Genomic DNA, 17763 nt, shown 5'->3' on the forward strand with positions numbered 1-17763 from the left:
ACAAACATAAACCCGATGAAGAGGAAAGACCATTTGTTTTTCCGGCTGATCGTTCTGGAGGCCGATATATAAAAAGACGTAGTGCCAAATTTTGGTTTTGCACAAGCTATTCCTGTTCACCGCTTGGCTCTCGTTTTGTTTACAGTGGGAGTGATATTTATTAATTCATGCAGAACACAAGTATTACAGTTTCAAATGGAAGATAGAAAGTGAACAGTTACATAATGAAGTCATCTGATCGAAACAATAAAACAGTTTTTTTTTTGTCATTTGCTTTCAATTTAAGTCATTTGAGCATTTTCTGATCTGTCACGCAACAGGAAGTACTGGTGATAATGGTTCATTGTTACATCTAGGGGGTTTTAATCAACACTAACAGGAAACAACGGACACCACAAAAACTCACAGTATGACACGCAAACACAGGTCGTTCTAAGTGTTTAAATAAACTACCAATGCTGTCGGTTTTCAGGTCTTATTAAAAAAAGTTTTGGAATAAAGTTCAGCAGCATCTCAAGACACGTGGTGGCAATTAATTTTTTAATTATTATTTGATTCATGATAGTATGGAACTTGAAGGGTTATTATTGATCAGACAAAAAAGGTCCACTAATTCATTTTAAGGAACTTTCATCACATCTCTTGGCCTTCGTCTGCGGGAGTTTTCCATGACAGGGGGATCGCCCTTACCATGTTTGTATACTTATGTTAAAATGATCCATGTTCAGTATTATAGATGTACGTAGATGCTGATGATTTGCTGTTATAGTCAATCTAACCTCCAGTATTGAAAAATACAAATTTGATCACAAAAGAAAAGTTCCAGAAAGTGAATCTTGCTGCTAAAAACCTTTTCATCAAACCCAATTTTATTGTTTCATTTTAGTTTTTACGACACCAATAACAAGTTAAACACACACACTGACGCCTCCCTGTCTTCGTCCGTTTGTTCACAGATGCTGGTGGAGGAAAACGAATGTTTAAAAGTGGAGCTGTCCCGAACCAAGATGGCGCTGGCCGAGGCTCAGATGGAGAAGGACTCGCTGCTGCACCGCATGAAGAACCTCAAAGTCAACACCAGCTAGACTTCGGCTCTCTCTCTCTCTCTCTCTCTCTCTCTCTCTCTCTCTCTCTCTTCACAGCCAGCCATTCAGCCAGTCATTCAGCCTGACACTAGACTGACACTAACAGGCAGCAGAACAATGAAAGGCAACATCAACATGCAAAGAAAAACGGCTCCCTTTTACGCGCTTAGAGAGCCGCCACGTGACTTTAGAACTTCAAAATAATTCCCTCATAAAGCAATGCAGAGTCTGTGTGAAGACTCAAAAATACACGTTTTTACACAGCTTGTCGTCTGTTTTATGTTCTCCACTTTTGGGAGGCTTGGAGCGAGTTGAAAAGGGACATTTAATGGGACTAAATGTGTGTGTTTATGTGTGTGTGTGTGTGTGTGTGTGTGTGTGTGTGTGTGTGAAAGACAGAGGATCTGTATCCATGGTTGTGCCTACAGAGAAAAAACCCTTCCCACACTATTCCTGTTGTGCAAGTTAAAACAGAAAAGACGCTTCATTCAATCCTGTATGTATGAAGGAAAAAAACCGAATGTCGTATCTTCAGAAGAATGTCTACAAAAAAAAAAGACTTATTTTGCACTGCACAGAAACTTGTAATTTAGTGCTTTCATATTCAGAGGGGACGAGACAAATCATGCTCTCTCACTCGTCCCCCCGAGTGTGTACAGTGTATATTGTATAAGAATGTGAACACATGACTATTTTCTTCAGATCTTTGAATGGTTATATGCAGTGTTTCTGTGTGTTCGTCTCGGCAAGAACAAGCATTTCATTACAAGTACAGGATGAATTTGTATCCGTCAGTTCCACAGCTTTGTCAGCAAAAATGCCCCACATAATGTCTGTATCCCCCCTCCCCCCCTTCCTCCTATTTTTCTATGTGTAAATAGCTACTTAACATGTGCAGCACTTTTAAAAACTGAGGCATTGTAAATACAACAAGCAGAACTGTGAGAGAACAAGAGTTGAGCTGACGAGCGGAGAGAAACTCTTCTAAAAAAGAGGCTAATTAAGGCACATTGAAGCTGCCTGACTACATATATGTGTGTCTTTATGTAAATTTCTAATCTGCCATGTGTAATTTTTTCATGGTTGACCATATCTGCTGCTGTTCCATGCTTCAACGTGTGCGACGACTTCAGAGTAGATGTTAAAAAAATGATTAAAATCGACTTCTAACAGCACATGCTTTAGCACAGCACACGAGACTGTAGAAGGACGGTTTGAGGCTCTCACTCTTCAAGGTTAACAGTTAGATTCAGTACATCCATCCGTCTAAATATGCAACTGTCATAACCTGTACTTTAGCTCGGCCCGGCTCATTTCAGTTTCTATTTAAAAAAAAAAAAAAAAAATGTTCTGTTTAACGGAAAAGACATGAAACACAGCTAGTTCTCTGCACAAATGTGGTGTCAAGACTTGAAATGTCAGAGGTGGGATTTTAACACGATTGTATGGGAAGAGTTTTGTTTGGTGGAGAGGAAAATCTTTGTTTTTCATCTTGTTCATCACAGCCTCATCCTCCCCTCTCTCTGGGAAACCCTCTGAAGCCCTGCGGAGGAAAGAAAAAGACACAAAAAGTAATAAGTTGTATTTTGTCTGTCAAAGCTGCTGAAATACTGATGAAAATAAAAGGGTATCCAGTTTAAAAGGTTTCACTTTTGTACGTTTTTGGTGTGGATTTCGAGGATCAGTGCTTTTTTTGGTATCAACTACAGCTGCAATAATTAGTCCATTAAGCGACAGAAAGATTAATCTGCAACTGTTTTGATAATTGATTAATCTTTTTTTCAAGCAAAAACTCCATCTCTGACTCAAGTGACATCACTTGAGGCAATTTATCAGATTTAATTGTCTTTAATACATCCATGATTTCACGCAGCTCTCTTTGGCGCCACAAAGAGCTTTTTATACAACGTTTCCACATGTTTTTTGTACTCAAGATACGGAAGACTATTAGGGCCAGGTATAAAAAAAAATAAGCAGAGGATTTTTTTTTTTCCATTTTGAGAGTAAAGTTCGAAATGTTAAGAAATTCAAAATGTTGAGAGTAAAATCGAAATACCATTTTGAGAATAAAGTCAGAATGTTCAGAATAAAGTAAAAACACCATTTCGAGAATTAATAAGAAATGTCGAGAATGAACGTTGAACTGTTGAGAATAATTCGAGCTACTAGCGTTGTAGTAGTCGTATATACAGAAATTTCAACTTTATTCTCAAAATGCAAAATAAAAAAAATCTTCCTCCTCTCACTTTATGCGTGGCCCTAATACTCTTCCATATCAAGACCTTTAAACAGACAGAAAATCAGTGGAGTTCCACTACAATATCATTTCAAGGTCACAGGGTACACGTTACCACGAAACATAGCGTAGAAAATAACAAATACATAAGAAGACCTTGTCAACAATAAACAGGCATTCATGAGGGAATCCCACATGACAGGACTTTGAGTAAAAACATGTTTTCTGTTTCAGTTAAAGACGTCACATCTGTTCTCTGTAGCCAGATGGATTGTGCTGTCTTATCACTTTAAATAGGGAAAGATCACATTAATATCCACTGGTGTACAAGCATTTTCATTATTTTTTTATTATTATATTTTTTAATTATGTCCCAACAGATGCAAAAAGCTCAAACAAAAAACACATTCATACTTCAATTAAAACCCTCAAAGATTTACAGCGCAGGTGTTGTGTCTTGTTTAAAGCTTTTAAGCAGCGTTTCTGAATTAATTAAAAACAATGCTGAGGTTTGTTTCTGTGATAAGCAGAGAAGAGAAACTCTTTAACTGTGAGTGCAGCCTCTTGGTGGGCTCAAATGAGCTGCACTGAAGCGCTGAAGGAGACTGTTTGGACTTTGTGCACATAAATGGTCATGACATTTTACGGCTGGAGTAGTGCAGTGAGTCATAGAAGGGCATTAACTGTTCGAGTGTGTGTGTGTGTGTGTGTGTGTGTGTGTGAGGGAAAAGTTCTGCTCTGCTGCTATTCACATGAACGCCTGTTTACATACTGTTGCTTAATGTTTCTGTGATGACGGCTATGTCACAGTACAGGACCGTTTATGTAAGCAAAGCATGTACACCTTCATTTATATACTGTATGTGTGTGTGTGTGTGTGTGTGTGTGTGTGTGTCCCAGCACCATGTACAGTCGGATTGTGGGAAATCTGATGAGAGAGAAAGAGGCATCATCAGGTTGTGTGTCAGCTCAGTGTTTCATTCTCTGGTCTCTGTTTTATTTCTCTGATGGAGCCTCGCTGCAAATATAGTGATCCTGTAAATTTTAACTGTTGTAATAAAAATTAATGATGGCTGAATTCCATTTAGCTGCTTCAGTTTCAGTCACGAGAAGACGTCTAATCAGGCGACTCAGTTTTGTGCACAGCCTGTTACAAGCTTTTAGCTTCTCAAATGTGAGTTCACTATTTTTATTTGGAGTTTTGACTGTTTGTGTCGACATATCTGTCTTATAAAATAAAATAAAATACTATTGTATTTAATACTAAAATAGACTTTTTTTCTCGTAGTTATGACTTTTTTCTCGTAAAGTTATGACTTTATTCTTTATTCTCGTAATATTACGACTTTTTTTCTCGTAAAGTTATGACTTTATTCTCCTAACATTATGACTTTATTCTTGTAATATTATGACTTTATTCTGTAAGTCTCAGATGTTTTTTCCCTCAATGCGGCCCTAATACTCCGTAGTACATTTGCACTTTGGCCCTCACTGCATTAGACTTATATACTATATACCTTGACTATAAACTCTGTTACCTTCATCACAATGATCAAAAGTTTTGCGGCTCCAGACAGATTTTCTTTATTATTATTTTTGCCTTAAATGGCTCTTTTGATAGTAAAGGTTGCTGACCCCTGGACTAAACGATTAATTGATTAAAGGGAATAATCAGCAGTTTAATCAAAATAATGTTCCCTGCAGCCCCCAAAAAATCACTTGAATCAGCAACAACAAGTTCAGATGTCGGACCACAGCAGCTGTAGGTGGAGGAGCACTTGAAGGCAACACTGCTCTTTAAATTCCAATTAGGCAGCAGAAGGAAGCCATTAAGGCATGTCCCAGCATGCACCGGTGGAAGTGGAGAGGAGGGGGGTGTGTCTGTTTCCCAGGCTGTCAGTGGACAGATCAGAGCATGTTTTAAAATCCATCTTTCTGCCTGTATACTCCATTCATACAAACCCTGCTCTCACATGACAGGGAGGCTTTTTTATGAGCTCACCTGTTTCCTATATTTCTGCTGCAGTGAACACACCTGCACCTCTAGGGGGGAACTGCGCATGTGCGTGTTTGATAGAATAAGTTAATAATAATAATAATAATAATAACATAATAATAATAATAATAATAATATATTATTATTATTAATAATATTAATATCATATTATTATATTATAATTATTATTATTATAATAATAATAATAATAATAATAATTATAATTATTATTATTATTATTATTATTATTATATTAAGTTAATGGTCTATAATTGGCACCAATAAGCACAGCTGGAGGTGACTTTTTATAGACTAACAAAGGCATGTTGTGGCATCACCATCACCATCATCCACGCCCAGACTGTACAGTAACTCACCGGAAGAAGGCAGCCTGGCTTTCAAAATAAAAGTTTAGATTTTGCACAAGGGCTGTTGCTTAGTGTGATGAAGAATATCTAAAAAAATATATTTATATACATCACTTGAGACAATTTATCAGATTTAATTCTTTTTAATACAGCCATGATTTCACGCAGCTCTCTTTGGAGCCACAAAGCTTTTTATACAACGTTTCCACATGTGTTTTTTGTACTCAAGATACGGAAGACTATTAGCATCAGGATTAAAAAAAATCAATTAGAGGATTTTTTTTTTTCGTTTTGAGAATGAAATCGAAATGTTGAGAATAAAGTCAAAAAATTTGAGAATAAAGTAAAAGTTGTGTCTTGTGAAGTGACGGGGCTCTGCAGCGAGAAACGTTATCGTCTCTAACCGGGTGCCGGTGTCTGCCTGCGGCTGCGGTCGGAGACGATAACCTTTCTCTTCCTGCTTCGGCCCCGGAGGCTGAAGCAGTGGGGCTGAAGCAGAAAAAAGCCAACACTAGGATCAGCAGTGATTCATGGAGAGACCTTCGTCTGGTCAGCTAACATCACTGCCAAGCAGCTGAAATATAGAGTGATATTGTGGTTTTAGCTGACGTGTGTCGCCTCACTGTTTTGAGCGATGCTCGTTCATGTCTATGTGGAGCGAGCACAAGCGCGAGCCCGACGCTGACTTTCGTTGACTTAACGTCCACAGGTGTCGCTGTTAACAACACATTTCTGAAAGTTACAAATAGTCCCTTTAAAAATACATTAAGTCGAGATATAAAAGATATAAATATAAAATGACACATACTAGCTATAAATGTTCCTACGTATTTCTGTATTATTATTATTTTTGTATTATTATTATTATTATTATTATTTTTTTTTCTATTTTTTTATCATTATTATTTTTGTATTATTATTATTATTTTTTTTTATTATTTATTATTATTTTTATTATTATTGGTCAAGTTTCTAACACATCTTCGAGTGAAGGTTTTATTTTGAAAAGCTGTAACAGGAAGTGCACAGTTGTATCAGGGCTAACTTGACACCAGTGTCTCAGGCGACTCTAAAGAGACTCCGGCCAGTGCGGTAGGTTTCAGGGTAGAGAGGAGGTGAGCACAGCGGGACTGGAGAGCTTCTTGCGGCGGCGTAACGAGGCTTCACCTCCTGCCTTGTTGTTAATCAGCTGGAGCTCCAGACCAGACAGACAAGGAGCGTCTGTCCGGACAGAGAAGGAGTTTATAACCAGGGTTGTACTCTTTACAGCAGCAGCAGCAGCAGCATGGAGGAATCCTCTCAGACACAGTGAAGCAGGAGGAGGCTGGTTGGATTTATGGGATATTTGTTGGGATTTTTCATCACCCCGTCGTTGTGTAAACTTGTGTGTCCGGGATGGGGAAGGAGCAGGAGCTGCTGGAAGCCAGCCGGACCGGGAATGTCGCCCTGGTGGAGAAACTGTTGAGTGGGAAGAAGGGGATACTATCAGGCTCTGGCTCCATCCCTCTGCCCAACCTCCTCAGGTAAGAAGAAGAAGCACCCTCTCTCATCATCATCTCCTTCTCATGACCGCTAAAGTGTGTGTGGAGCTCCTGCAGGGGGATTCCTGCAGGGGGTTCCCATGCAATGCTGCAAAATTCAGCTGGCATAGATCAATGCACTAGAAATGAGTGCACAATATCAGCATTTTCCATTATGGTGTCCCTGAGATTTATTAACATTTTAAAAATGAGGTGTTTTTTATGTGCAACATTTTTTTTTTTTTACCTAAAACTTTAAAATGAGGTGTTTTTTATGTGCAACATTTTTTTTTTTTTTACCTAAAACTTTAAAATGAGGTGTTTTTTATGTGCAACATTTTTTTTTTTTTACCTAAAACTTTAAAATGAGGTGTTTTTTATGTGCAACATTTTTTTTTTTTTACCTAAAACTTTAAAATGAGGTGTTTTTTATGTGCAACATTTTTTTTTTTTTACCTAAAACTTTAAAATGAGGTGTTTTTTATGTGCAACATTTTTTTTTTTTTTTACCTAAAACTTTAAAATGAGGTGTTTTTTATGTGCAACATTTTTTTTTTTTTTTACCTAAAACTTTAAAATGAGGTGTTTTTTTATGTGCAACATTTTTTTTTTTTTTTACCTAAAACTTTAAAATGAGGTGTTTTTTATGTGCAACATTTTTTCAACATACACGTAGAACAATAAAACAAAACAAAAAACATGAAAGTATGTAGATTGCCCTGCCTCTACAAAGTTTTCTTATTACTATGACATATTCTTCAAAGGTCTTTTTTATGAATTGTCAATAATCAATAGAACAGTCACTATACAGGGAAAGTTAATTTTTGTTTTTCAGAACAACACATCAATCAATCATACCTGACAATAACAACATACACACAGACAGCCTCAGCTGGCCACAAAGGACCTAACTGATTCTCAATCATGGATTCATCAAATTGTAGAGAATGCAACACAAGGAGAGTATCCACAAATAAGTCATGAAATTAAAATAAGAAGAAGAGAAAAAAATAAAATAAAAAACATTTAAAATATATATGTATATACCTACATACACACACACATACACATACACATACATACACATATATACACGTACACACATATACACATGTCTTGTGTAGGTGGTTCTGCCTTACACCATCTCTCCGTAATGGCCTTCTTACAGGCCGCCAACAACACTTTCAGCCGGTATCTGTAGTATTTCCAGTCATATTAACAAAATACAGTACTATACATGACTTGGGTATATCATAGCCCAGCATTTTGCAAATAACCTTTAAATAACATTTCCCCAAAACTGTGCAACTTCAGGGCAAAATGAGGTGTTTTATGTGCAACATGCTGCAGGAGAGGAAGCCTTGTGATGCAAAGTCAAGAGAGTTGTGTGAAAGTGCACTTTTATAGAATATAGCTGCAGGCTCACATAAGGCACATACTGTATATCTGACAGTTAGTCATCCCTCTGTCCTCCTGTCTGGGTGCTATAGTACTGGTTTGGGTGTTTGGGGAGCCACTGCTGGCTGGCTGAGCACAAAAAGAACAGATAGTACCTTCAGCTTTGCACGATGACAGCTGTCAAAATGTTGATTTCTTGGTACATGATGGCGAAAAGAGAGTGATGCTTGGATGATCGATGCATTTGTACAGGACTCTTAGTGTCTTTATGTTTATTTTCTGTTGACCTTTACGTACAAAAGGGGTCACACCTTCCTGTCTTTATGTATTTATAGTCACTGTGCAGGTATTTTTTTTGTAAAATGATCCATTGTTGTTTGTGTAGCACTGTGTCTGTTCACATGATGCTGGGAAAAGGCCTGGCAATGCAGGACGTCCAAGTTGGCTGCAAAACAAGCTCTGCATTCATGTGCGTCTTTGTGCCAGAAGACAAACAATAAACAAACACGGATTTCCGGAAAGGGTGACATGGATTTGGCTCAAATTGGCTGCTTTTTTTGGGGATTTCTTTTTTTAACACTGTGCATCATCGCCTCCAAGAATAGGGATGAGAGCGGAGTGAGGGAATGTTTGTTTATGTAACAGGTGGCAAAATGTCACCTTTAACCCCAGACCCATGAATCAGTGTTCCTATAAAACTATTAGTTATAGTATCTAGTGATATGACGGCATTGTGCTGCTCATAACAAACAGGAAATCTTCCCTTCTCTTTCCAAACTCAAACCACAAAAGGCTTCAATCCGGCCGCGAGAACAACTGCTGAGGTTATTATTGTCGCCTCCTCCCGCCCCTGCAGCCTCTCCCTTCTCTCTGCCGAGGCCGAGGCTGAGCCAGGTGATTAGGAGATCAAAAGCAGGGGGGGCGTCTGGGAGGAGTACCGCCTCGGGCCCCCGAGCAAGAGCGTCTCACGACCGGGGGCCGAGGCGGCACGCTGATAGGAAGGACGCCAACCACTTGTGCACTAAGCCGGGGGTTCATAAAGTGGGGTCTCCTGCGGGGGCCTTCAAGGACAAGAACTGAACTTTTTTTTTTTTTAAATAGCTTAATTCAAAACATTAATTCACTGGAAGTTGGTTCAGTAGATCAAGTTTCCCCTTTGAAAACAGAGGAAGTAACAGTGTTTTAAGCAGTTCTGCAAACATGCACGACCACAGAGATAGTAAAAAAGTGCCTCAGCAATAATGTTTTTTAATGACATTACAGAAGCTGATGAACCTGCAACAAGTGGTCATGTGGGTTATTGTTTCTGTGGGTCACCGCCCGCTCATGGCAACTGTGGCTTACGCTGTGTTTACTTTCGCTTAGTTATGTCCTTTTGTGTCTGTTCTTCTTTTTCTGCACACAGTTTCCTCTCTGATATAGTAAATTGTTTATGTGGGAAGGAATCATTGATGCCACATAATGATTTATAAAAAGAGAAGTAGGATTGGCACGTAAACGCTGCACTTTGCATTTTGTGCTATTTATTAAATGTTAGCATGCTGACACGTTAAACTAATGCAGAGAACATGGTAAACATTACCTGATAAGTAGCGTGATAGCATTGTAATTGTGAGCTTGTTAGCAGGCTGAATAGTGGTGCAACGGTTCGGTTTGTAATGTGGTTTTTGGGTCACAGTTTTGGTTTTGGTTTGGTTTGCTTTGCACATTAAGGAGAAGAAAAACATAACCATTTCCAGTGTGTTTGAGCTCAATATTTCTATTATTATATGAAGCCATAACGCTGATTTTATACACAAAATAAGTGAGGGTTTTTAATGGTCAATTAGGCTTTTCTCATACACTGTTTGTGTTAACCTACAAAAAAGTAATGCACTGTAATTTGTATATATATTCCACAAGATCAAATCATATTTAATCCACGTAATTGTGAACCAGGAAGTATAAAGAGCGATAAATGCAGCATAGGGAGGAGGTCGGGGTTGATGGGTGGGTCAATAAACAGCAGACTTTCAAGCAGGAGAATGGTGTTTGTGTCCCGTGTGAAAACAGAATTCAACTTTGATTTATTTGTTACGCCACTTCCGGTGTTATTTAAGCCAAACCGCGATCCTTTCCTAAACCTATAACTAAGTAGTTTTGTTGCCAAAACCTAACCAAGCTGATCTTTTCCTAAACCAAAGTAGTTTTATTTTGAAAAGAATAGAGCGGAAATTGACACATGCATCACACGTTGCTGGACATTTGTAGGAAAAACGCACAAAAGATGAGGAATAACTTTTCGTAAGAAATCATACGAATGGTTGTATGAGGATACACGTCCTAAATCAAGAGCAATGTAAAAAATCAAGTGTTTTTAGTGAACAAATTAACTGTTTTCAGTGCTTTATTTTGGCAATTTCCCTGTGTGAAGATGACATAATCAAAACTTAATTAGAATTAATATATAGTCTGCACTTTCACTGATGAAATGTTTGTCCGACGATGTTCGTTTGTCCTTCACACGAATTTGTGTTGATAAAAGGGACTTAACTGAAAATATTGCTACTGTATGTATCTCGTCTCCCACATCCCCAAAAACTGTAAACATTGTCGCGTAGCGTGTTTGCTTTGCAACTTAGGATTTAATTGAGTTTGTTGAAGGACAGTGATTATTTACAGAACACTGGAGCTCATCGAGGAGATTAAAGAATGACATGACCGAGGGAAAATGTTGGAAGAAATGCAGCTTTCAGATCGATATACTGTAGTTAAACTTTAGTTTTTTTCGGAATCCATAAACAGATTGACATGGAGGGTGAAGTGGAGGTCAGATAGATGCATTATGGATGGATCTGTTAGGTTTTAGTGTTGTGTTATTGTTAGTGAGTTATGTCTACTACTTGTCTTTTATTGGGTCAAGACTCGGCCGTTGAGGAGATGTCTGTAAAACACTGGGTGGGCCAAACACACACACACATCTGTACATCTGTTTGTGTGTGCTCACGTGGGTGACCGGTTGTGTGATGCACCTCCTAATAGAGAGAGCCATTTGTACTTTAGCAGATGAGTGAGTCAACCGAGAGGTCGCACACAGCGGAGGAGTGTGTGCACTGCAGGCTAATGTTATGGGAACGATCTCCGGGAATCAATGCATAGTTTCCCATCTTAAGGCCTCTGAGCCATTCGTAGCATTCCTAAGTCATGAGGTCCGTCTTTTCGCTGAAAGAAATCGCACTAAACCGCCAAGTGGGACATGAACATGAGCACACATACTGTATACACACACACACACAGGATGTAGAGAAGATGATCCCCCCGGCTGTAACGCTGTAGTTTTGTGGTGTGGTGGTGCTCAGTAGAAAATCAATACTGGATGATCTCATTGCTGTTTAATGGGTCATATTCTCTTGTAGATGATCTGTTCGGTACATGGTGACCGTGTGTTTGCACTGGTTTGCTGGAAAGAGACAAGCACTTCTCTTAAAATGCTTTGACCTAGTCACCCACACATTGTATAATTTTGTTCTCTGTGGCATATTCCTATACTGGGCAAATGTACGATGATACACTGGGATGTATCCAGTAGCTGTAATTGTGTTTAAAAGAAGGGGAAAGCTTCTTCTTAGAGCGTTCTTATTGCAACAACAACAATCATCTAAGAGGAGCTAGAGATGCTAATTTCTTCACAGATGGTAGCTTTAATAGACCAGAATGCATTGCAATATGTGCTGTGAGTAATTAGTTATATTTCATTCAAAAGTTGCAGAAATTGTAAGAAAAAAAATACAGCAAAATAAATAAATAAAATGAGAATTGGTACATTTGTCCATCAACTACTGTTAAGTAATTATACGAAAAAAAACCCCTGATGAGATTATATAATTTTTTAGGCAACAGTATCTCTGGTACTAACTGATATTTCATTGCTGCTTCACTTTTAAGATGGATTTTATGCATTTTTATTATGATATTTTACTAGAGATGCACCGATTATTGCACCTTTTTCTCTCCCAATACTGATTCCAATACCTTATCTTATGTTATCTGCTGATACAGAGTACCCATCCTATACCAGTGGTCTATTTTCCCAAGTTTTAAATATGTATTCTTCTGTTTACCCTGACACGCTGTGACTGAATGAATGTAACTTAAAGCAAAAAACACAGATTTTTGTAATGACATTGAGGAAGAAAATACATCTGGCTGATACCCAATCCACTTAATCAGGCCTGTACTAGAGCTGCATGGTGCTATGTGTTTTCCGTCTGTTTTATGTAGAAAAATTGTAGAAAAATTCTTGCAACACATCCTGGCATGATCCCTGAAGATCACCACCGCCTGCAACAAGTGGTTTATTGTTCCTGTGGGTCACCGCCACTCATGGCAACTGCGGCTTACGCTGTGTTTACTGTCGCTTAGTTATGCCCGTGAGTTTCTGTTCTTCTTTTCCTGCACATAGTTTCCTCTCTGAGACAATAAAATGTTTAGGTAGGAAGGAATTATTGAATTATTATTCTGTTTTTATGTTGGTTCCTGCATAATCTTTTATAATAAAAGAGAAGTAGGCTTGCCAGGTAAAAAACTGTACTTTGTATTATGCTTATTATTAATTGTTAGGCCTGTTCCAAAAATGACTATATCGACTTATTGTTCAATATATGGACATGACCTTGATCATTTTTGCTGACCTCGATGTGTTTACATGCATATTCATTATGTCACCAACATTTTAGCCAACATAGAGTCCATTTTATTTATTATTTTATTAATGTAGGATATTTTAATATTTTTTTCACATTCCAATTCCAATGTCTGAATAAGTTCATCACTCTTTTTAAAGCGTGTACTTGAATTATTATGCTATTATCATTATATCAGTGCCAGAAAATGGTCTTAAAACGACAATAATATTGTTTATCGCAATAATTTCTGTAGCAATACATCGTCCAACAAAACTGATTATCGTGACAGGTCTACTGTATTTAGCATGATGACAGGAGATTGCTGAAACGTATTTTGAGAGATGCGCAAATCACAAACTAAAGAACTTAGAAGAACTAAGAAGTTGGGACAGATTAAGGGAGAGTCAGTACATCATAAAATATCTCCTGCAACACATAGCTATACCTTTTTAAAAACAAATTATTTTATCCCTTAACCTTTGTAACGAATTAGGACATAAAGTTTGTCAGGATTAAATTAGAGCTGTCCTCAACCAGTCGACTAACACTCGACTAATGATTTTGTCGACTAATGGATTAGTTGATTCAATTGACAAATTTGTAAAACTGGGTTTTTCCACAAAGAATCAGACAACTTTAAATCGTGTGGTTACCAGAGATGTGCTCATAAGTTTCTTGGAAATGAGTCATTCAGCATGAAAAAAGCATAAAAAACGACTAATCAACTAAAGAAATGTTAGTCAACTAAGACCAAAATGACGATTAGTCAACTAATCGACTAAGAGGGTACATCCCTAGATTAAATACACGTCTTTTGGATACTCTATATGATTGGTGTTCTCTTTGAAAGTGACCAAAATGAAAGAAAAGAAAAGAGTGTAATCTATCAATACATATATTACATGCAACTTTTTCATAGTACTTAGGGATGGTTCAGTTTTCCTTTAAGCTCCTTAACATACAGACCACTATTACCAGTGAAGATGAATCTATGATGACAGTCTGTCATTATGTGTACTTATCTCATAGAGGAAATGAGGATGGATAGATGTATGAGCTGTGTGTGACAACATACTGACTGTGACGGAGTGATGGAGTGATTGAAAGCTAATACACTCAAAGAGAATGAGTCATGATGCAGCAGATGGCGGCTGATCCCTCCTCGCTCCCTCACATCACACTCGCTCAATAATGCTCAGGGGAAAGCCCGTCTTGATTTTGTGTGTATGTGTGTGTGTGTGTGGGGCTACTAGGTGTGTTTACCTCCCTTCTCCTTTACAAACAAACAACCTTTAAGTGACTCCCAGAGGTGACGCACACCCAAACACACACTCTCTGTTTTAATTGGCATCCTCACAGGCGGTCTCCTCGACGTTTATCTCCTGATGTCTTCCCCCTGCTTGTGTTGGAGTGGCTTTGTAGCTCACAGCATGGCGCTCTGTGTGTAGCGTAGTGTAGTGTAGTTGAGTGTCTGGTTTCAGTGTCGTCCAATAAGAACGAACAGCGAAAAAAGAAATCCGCAAAATTCTGTTTATTTTTTTCTCAAGTTGTTTCAAGGCCGCAACACTTTAGCTCCGGAAATGGCGAATCAAGACGACCAAAAAAACCAAGACTCTGTGTGTGTTTTTGTGAGTCCAACTGTGTGTGACATAACCGCTCTCTCCTTGCATAACCACGATTATGTGGTGTGTGTTAGTTTGGGGAGCAGTTAGGGTGAGAGCTGATGGGGGGAATCAAAGAGCTACATGTGGTGCAGGACGACTAAACTGGGTCAGAGGTTAACTGTGGAGAAAGCAAGTCATATGAAGGATTGGACTAGGAGGACTACACACACACACACAACTTAATACCCTTTTCCCACCAAAATTAGCGCGTATATGCAGGTTTTTTAAACACGGGAAAAACCGCTAAAATAAGTGATAGACTCCTTTCCCATTGCGAGTAGACGAGTAGCCTTTCTGTCTTTTATTTGTCACGAATGCGCCGGAAAACAGGGTTAATAAACAGTGAAAATGTTACGGTGATTACTTCTTTTTTTTATATCTGTTACTTATTCCATCTCTCAAACTCTCAAACTCGAATTGGTGATTGTTGGAAACGGTGGAAAGACTAACAGAGACGGTTTTGATGAGTTACTGTTTTCTGACTGGAGTCTGGTGCCTTTGAGGAGCGCATATTAATTGTAAGATTTATATGTTATTAAATTATAATAATTGTCCAAATCCCTGTTGATTTTATTCATCATATATTCACTTCAACACACGTCACATAGCATTGCACCGGAAAGTAGTGTGTCCACCCGGGTATCATGTTTCTATCACTGCCGATCGCAGCTGGAGCCGATAAATACTTTGACTACTGCTGAGTCATTTGTCCCGGGAATGAATGGCGGTTGTAACCTTTCCCACTGAAGGCAAAAGCCAGATGTTAGTGGGTGTTGGTGTTTCCTTGTCCAGTGGGAAAGAGGCTAAGAGCCCCTGTGTGTCGCAAATGATTATGCATATGAGATGTACTTTGACAGATTGTTCCTTTAATTTGATGTATGTATATATACGTCTCATAAGGGGTGGGCAGTATGGATACATATTGTGATATAGAGCTGAAACTATTAGTTGATTAGTCATTGGACAGGAGATTTATTGGCATCAAATAACTAATATAAGCTGTTTTAGTCACGTTTCAAGCAAAAATGCCACAAATTATTTTGTTCTAGTCTCTCAGATTTAACGATTTGGTGCTTTTCTTTGTCATATATGATTGTAAGCTGAATATCTTTGGGTTTTGGACCGTTCGGTGAGACAAAACAAGCAATTGGATTATGTCGCCTTGGTCTCTGGAAAGATATAATAGCAATTTTATATAGAAATGTATTAAGGCAGTCCTCGACCAACGAAATTCTTAGTCGAACAACTAACACTTTTGTTGACAAATCAATTTATTAATTTAATCGACAGATGTGTAAAACTGAGTTTCTCCACAAAGAATCACACAAAAGCACCACTTTAAATCTTGTGTTTACCAGAGATGTGCTCTTAGAAAGAAGGAATTCAGCATGAAAAAAGCATAAAAAATCAACTAAAGAAATCTTAGTCGACTAAGACCAAAACAACCGATTAGTCGACTAATGGACTAAGAGGGGGCTCGTCCGGGAAAATTATTAATTGATTGATGAGACAATTGTCGTTAGTTGCAGCTCTATTGTGATCGATTGTAATACATTTTTCTGATAATTCTATTAAGTGATAAGTCTCACTGTGATTTAACTTTCACTTGAAACATTTTTTTAAAGAAAAAAAGTGGTTTAGGGAGGGTTTTATATTCCCACGCATTCAAAAGTTGTCGTGTTTCTTGCTGCGAGAAGAAACATTTCATTGTAATTGACAGTAAACAGAGTTTACTATTAAAAAAAGTGAAGAGAAAATGTGGAGGAAACCCAGCTGAGCCTCTGATGTTACACTAAAGTCAGTGTTTTTTCCTTTTTTAAACATATTTTTTTTGGTAAAGAAGCATCATTATGTGCAGCAGGAGCCATTCAGTGAATCTCTTTGCTTTGCTTTGGGGTTCAGCAGTGGCGTCAGTGCATTGAGTTTGTCTGGAGCCTCAGTGATCGAGAGGGGAGGAAGGTGTGAATGTGTGTACGTACGTGCATGTGTGTGTGTGTGATCAAACTCAGAGGCTTCTTACATCTCCATTAGGGTCCGGGCCAAGCTCTGCTGCTGCATCCTGCCAAGAAACTGAGACCTCCGTACTCGCCAACACACACACACACACACACACACACACACACACTAACTCTCTCTCTTTCTCTCTCTTGCACGCTAAGCCTCTGTCTCTCTTTGTTCCTCCCTCCATCTAAATCTGTGTTTTTTTTGTCTCAAATCTCTTCTTCTTTCGCTCTCTCTCCATCTGGTGCCCTGGATTTTCTTTCAGTATATCTCTCTGGCTCCCTCTCCATCACTCACTTCATGTCTCTCCTCCCTCTACTCCTCTCCAGAGACAGATGATCCAGCCTCCCTACTGTCGCTCTTTATCGTTTCCTCCTCCCTCTGCTCCATATACCTTCCTCTATACCTTATCAAAAAAGAAAACTGCTCCTCTCTTTCTCTCACTCACATCTCACACGGCACTACATCTGTTATCACCGTGTGGGGAGCATCTTTTACCCATCATGCCTCTCGGCGCGTGTCGGTTGACGGTGGCAAATTAGAAATTCGGGGAATCCGCAGGTCTTTCGAGAACTGCTTCTCCTTACAAGCTGAGATTTATTAGTGTTGGCCAGGTCGCGCCCTCTGTCACAAGAGGAATATAACATTGATGATCGGTGGTCCCAGGAAAGGGAGGGATGAGGTGGTGAATACAAATGTAAACAATTGCAAATAAAGACCAAAAGAAAGCATAAAATAATACAAAATAAAAGCTTAAAAATGCATATGTACGCACTGCTGAATGCCCTTTTACCTCTCTCTGTGCAGTTTGTAATGTACAGGATATTGAAT

The 17763-nt window shown here is 38.6% G+C and overlaps 2 protein-coding genes and 1 long non-coding RNA gene across 9 annotated transcripts in view; 2 read left to right on the forward strand and 1 right to left on the reverse strand.

Annotated features, from left to right (window-relative positions):
• Nucleotides 1–2727, forward strand: part of uhrf1bp1l (UHRF1 binding protein 1-like) — a 36854-nt gene extending 34127 nt beyond the window's left edge. For 2 of the 3 annotated variants that reach the window (XR_005205511.1, XR_005205512.1), the window contains 2 exons: nt 957–1148; nt 1180–2727. Coding sequence is in view for 1 of the 3 variants with exons in the window: in XM_037760555.1 (XP_037616483.1) it covers nt 957–1085 (129 nt within the window). In the remaining 2 variants the exon portion in view is untranslated. Of the gene's footprint in view, nt 1–956 lie in introns of all 3 variants that reach the window. The other variant, XM_037760555.1, reaches the window with a different exon arrangement.
• The window catches only part of anks1b (ankyrin repeat and sterile alpha motif domain containing 1B), a 250819-nt gene that overhangs the window by 1387 nt on the left and 231669 nt on the right, over nt 1–17763 (forward strand). For 2 of the 5 annotated variants that reach the window (XM_037760556.1, XM_037760560.1), the window contains exon 1: nt 6763–7208. In XM_037760556.1, the coding sequence (XP_037616484.1) occupies nt 7081–7208 (128 nt within the window). In that variant the 5' untranslated portion in view covers nt 6763–7080. Of the gene's footprint in view, nt 1–6761; nt 7209–17763 lie in introns of those variants that run through there. The other 3 variants (XM_037760557.1, XM_037760558.1, XM_037760559.1) reach the window with 3 other exon arrangements.
• Nucleotides 994–17105, reverse strand: LOC119482729. Its single transcript, XR_005205514.1, has 3 exons — nt 17061–17105; nt 14922–14930; nt 994–1134 (listed from the first exon to the last, which is right to left on the reverse strand). It is a non-coding gene; the product is annotated as an uncharacterized LOC119482729 (long non-coding RNA).

This window comes from Sebastes umbrosus, chromosome 23, assembly GCF_015220745.1.
Source record: "Sebastes umbrosus isolate fSebUmb1 chromosome 23, fSebUmb1.pri, whole genome shotgun sequence".
NCBI classification, from domain to species: Eukaryota; Metazoa; Chordata; class Actinopteri; order Perciformes; family Sebastidae; genus Sebastes; species Sebastes umbrosus.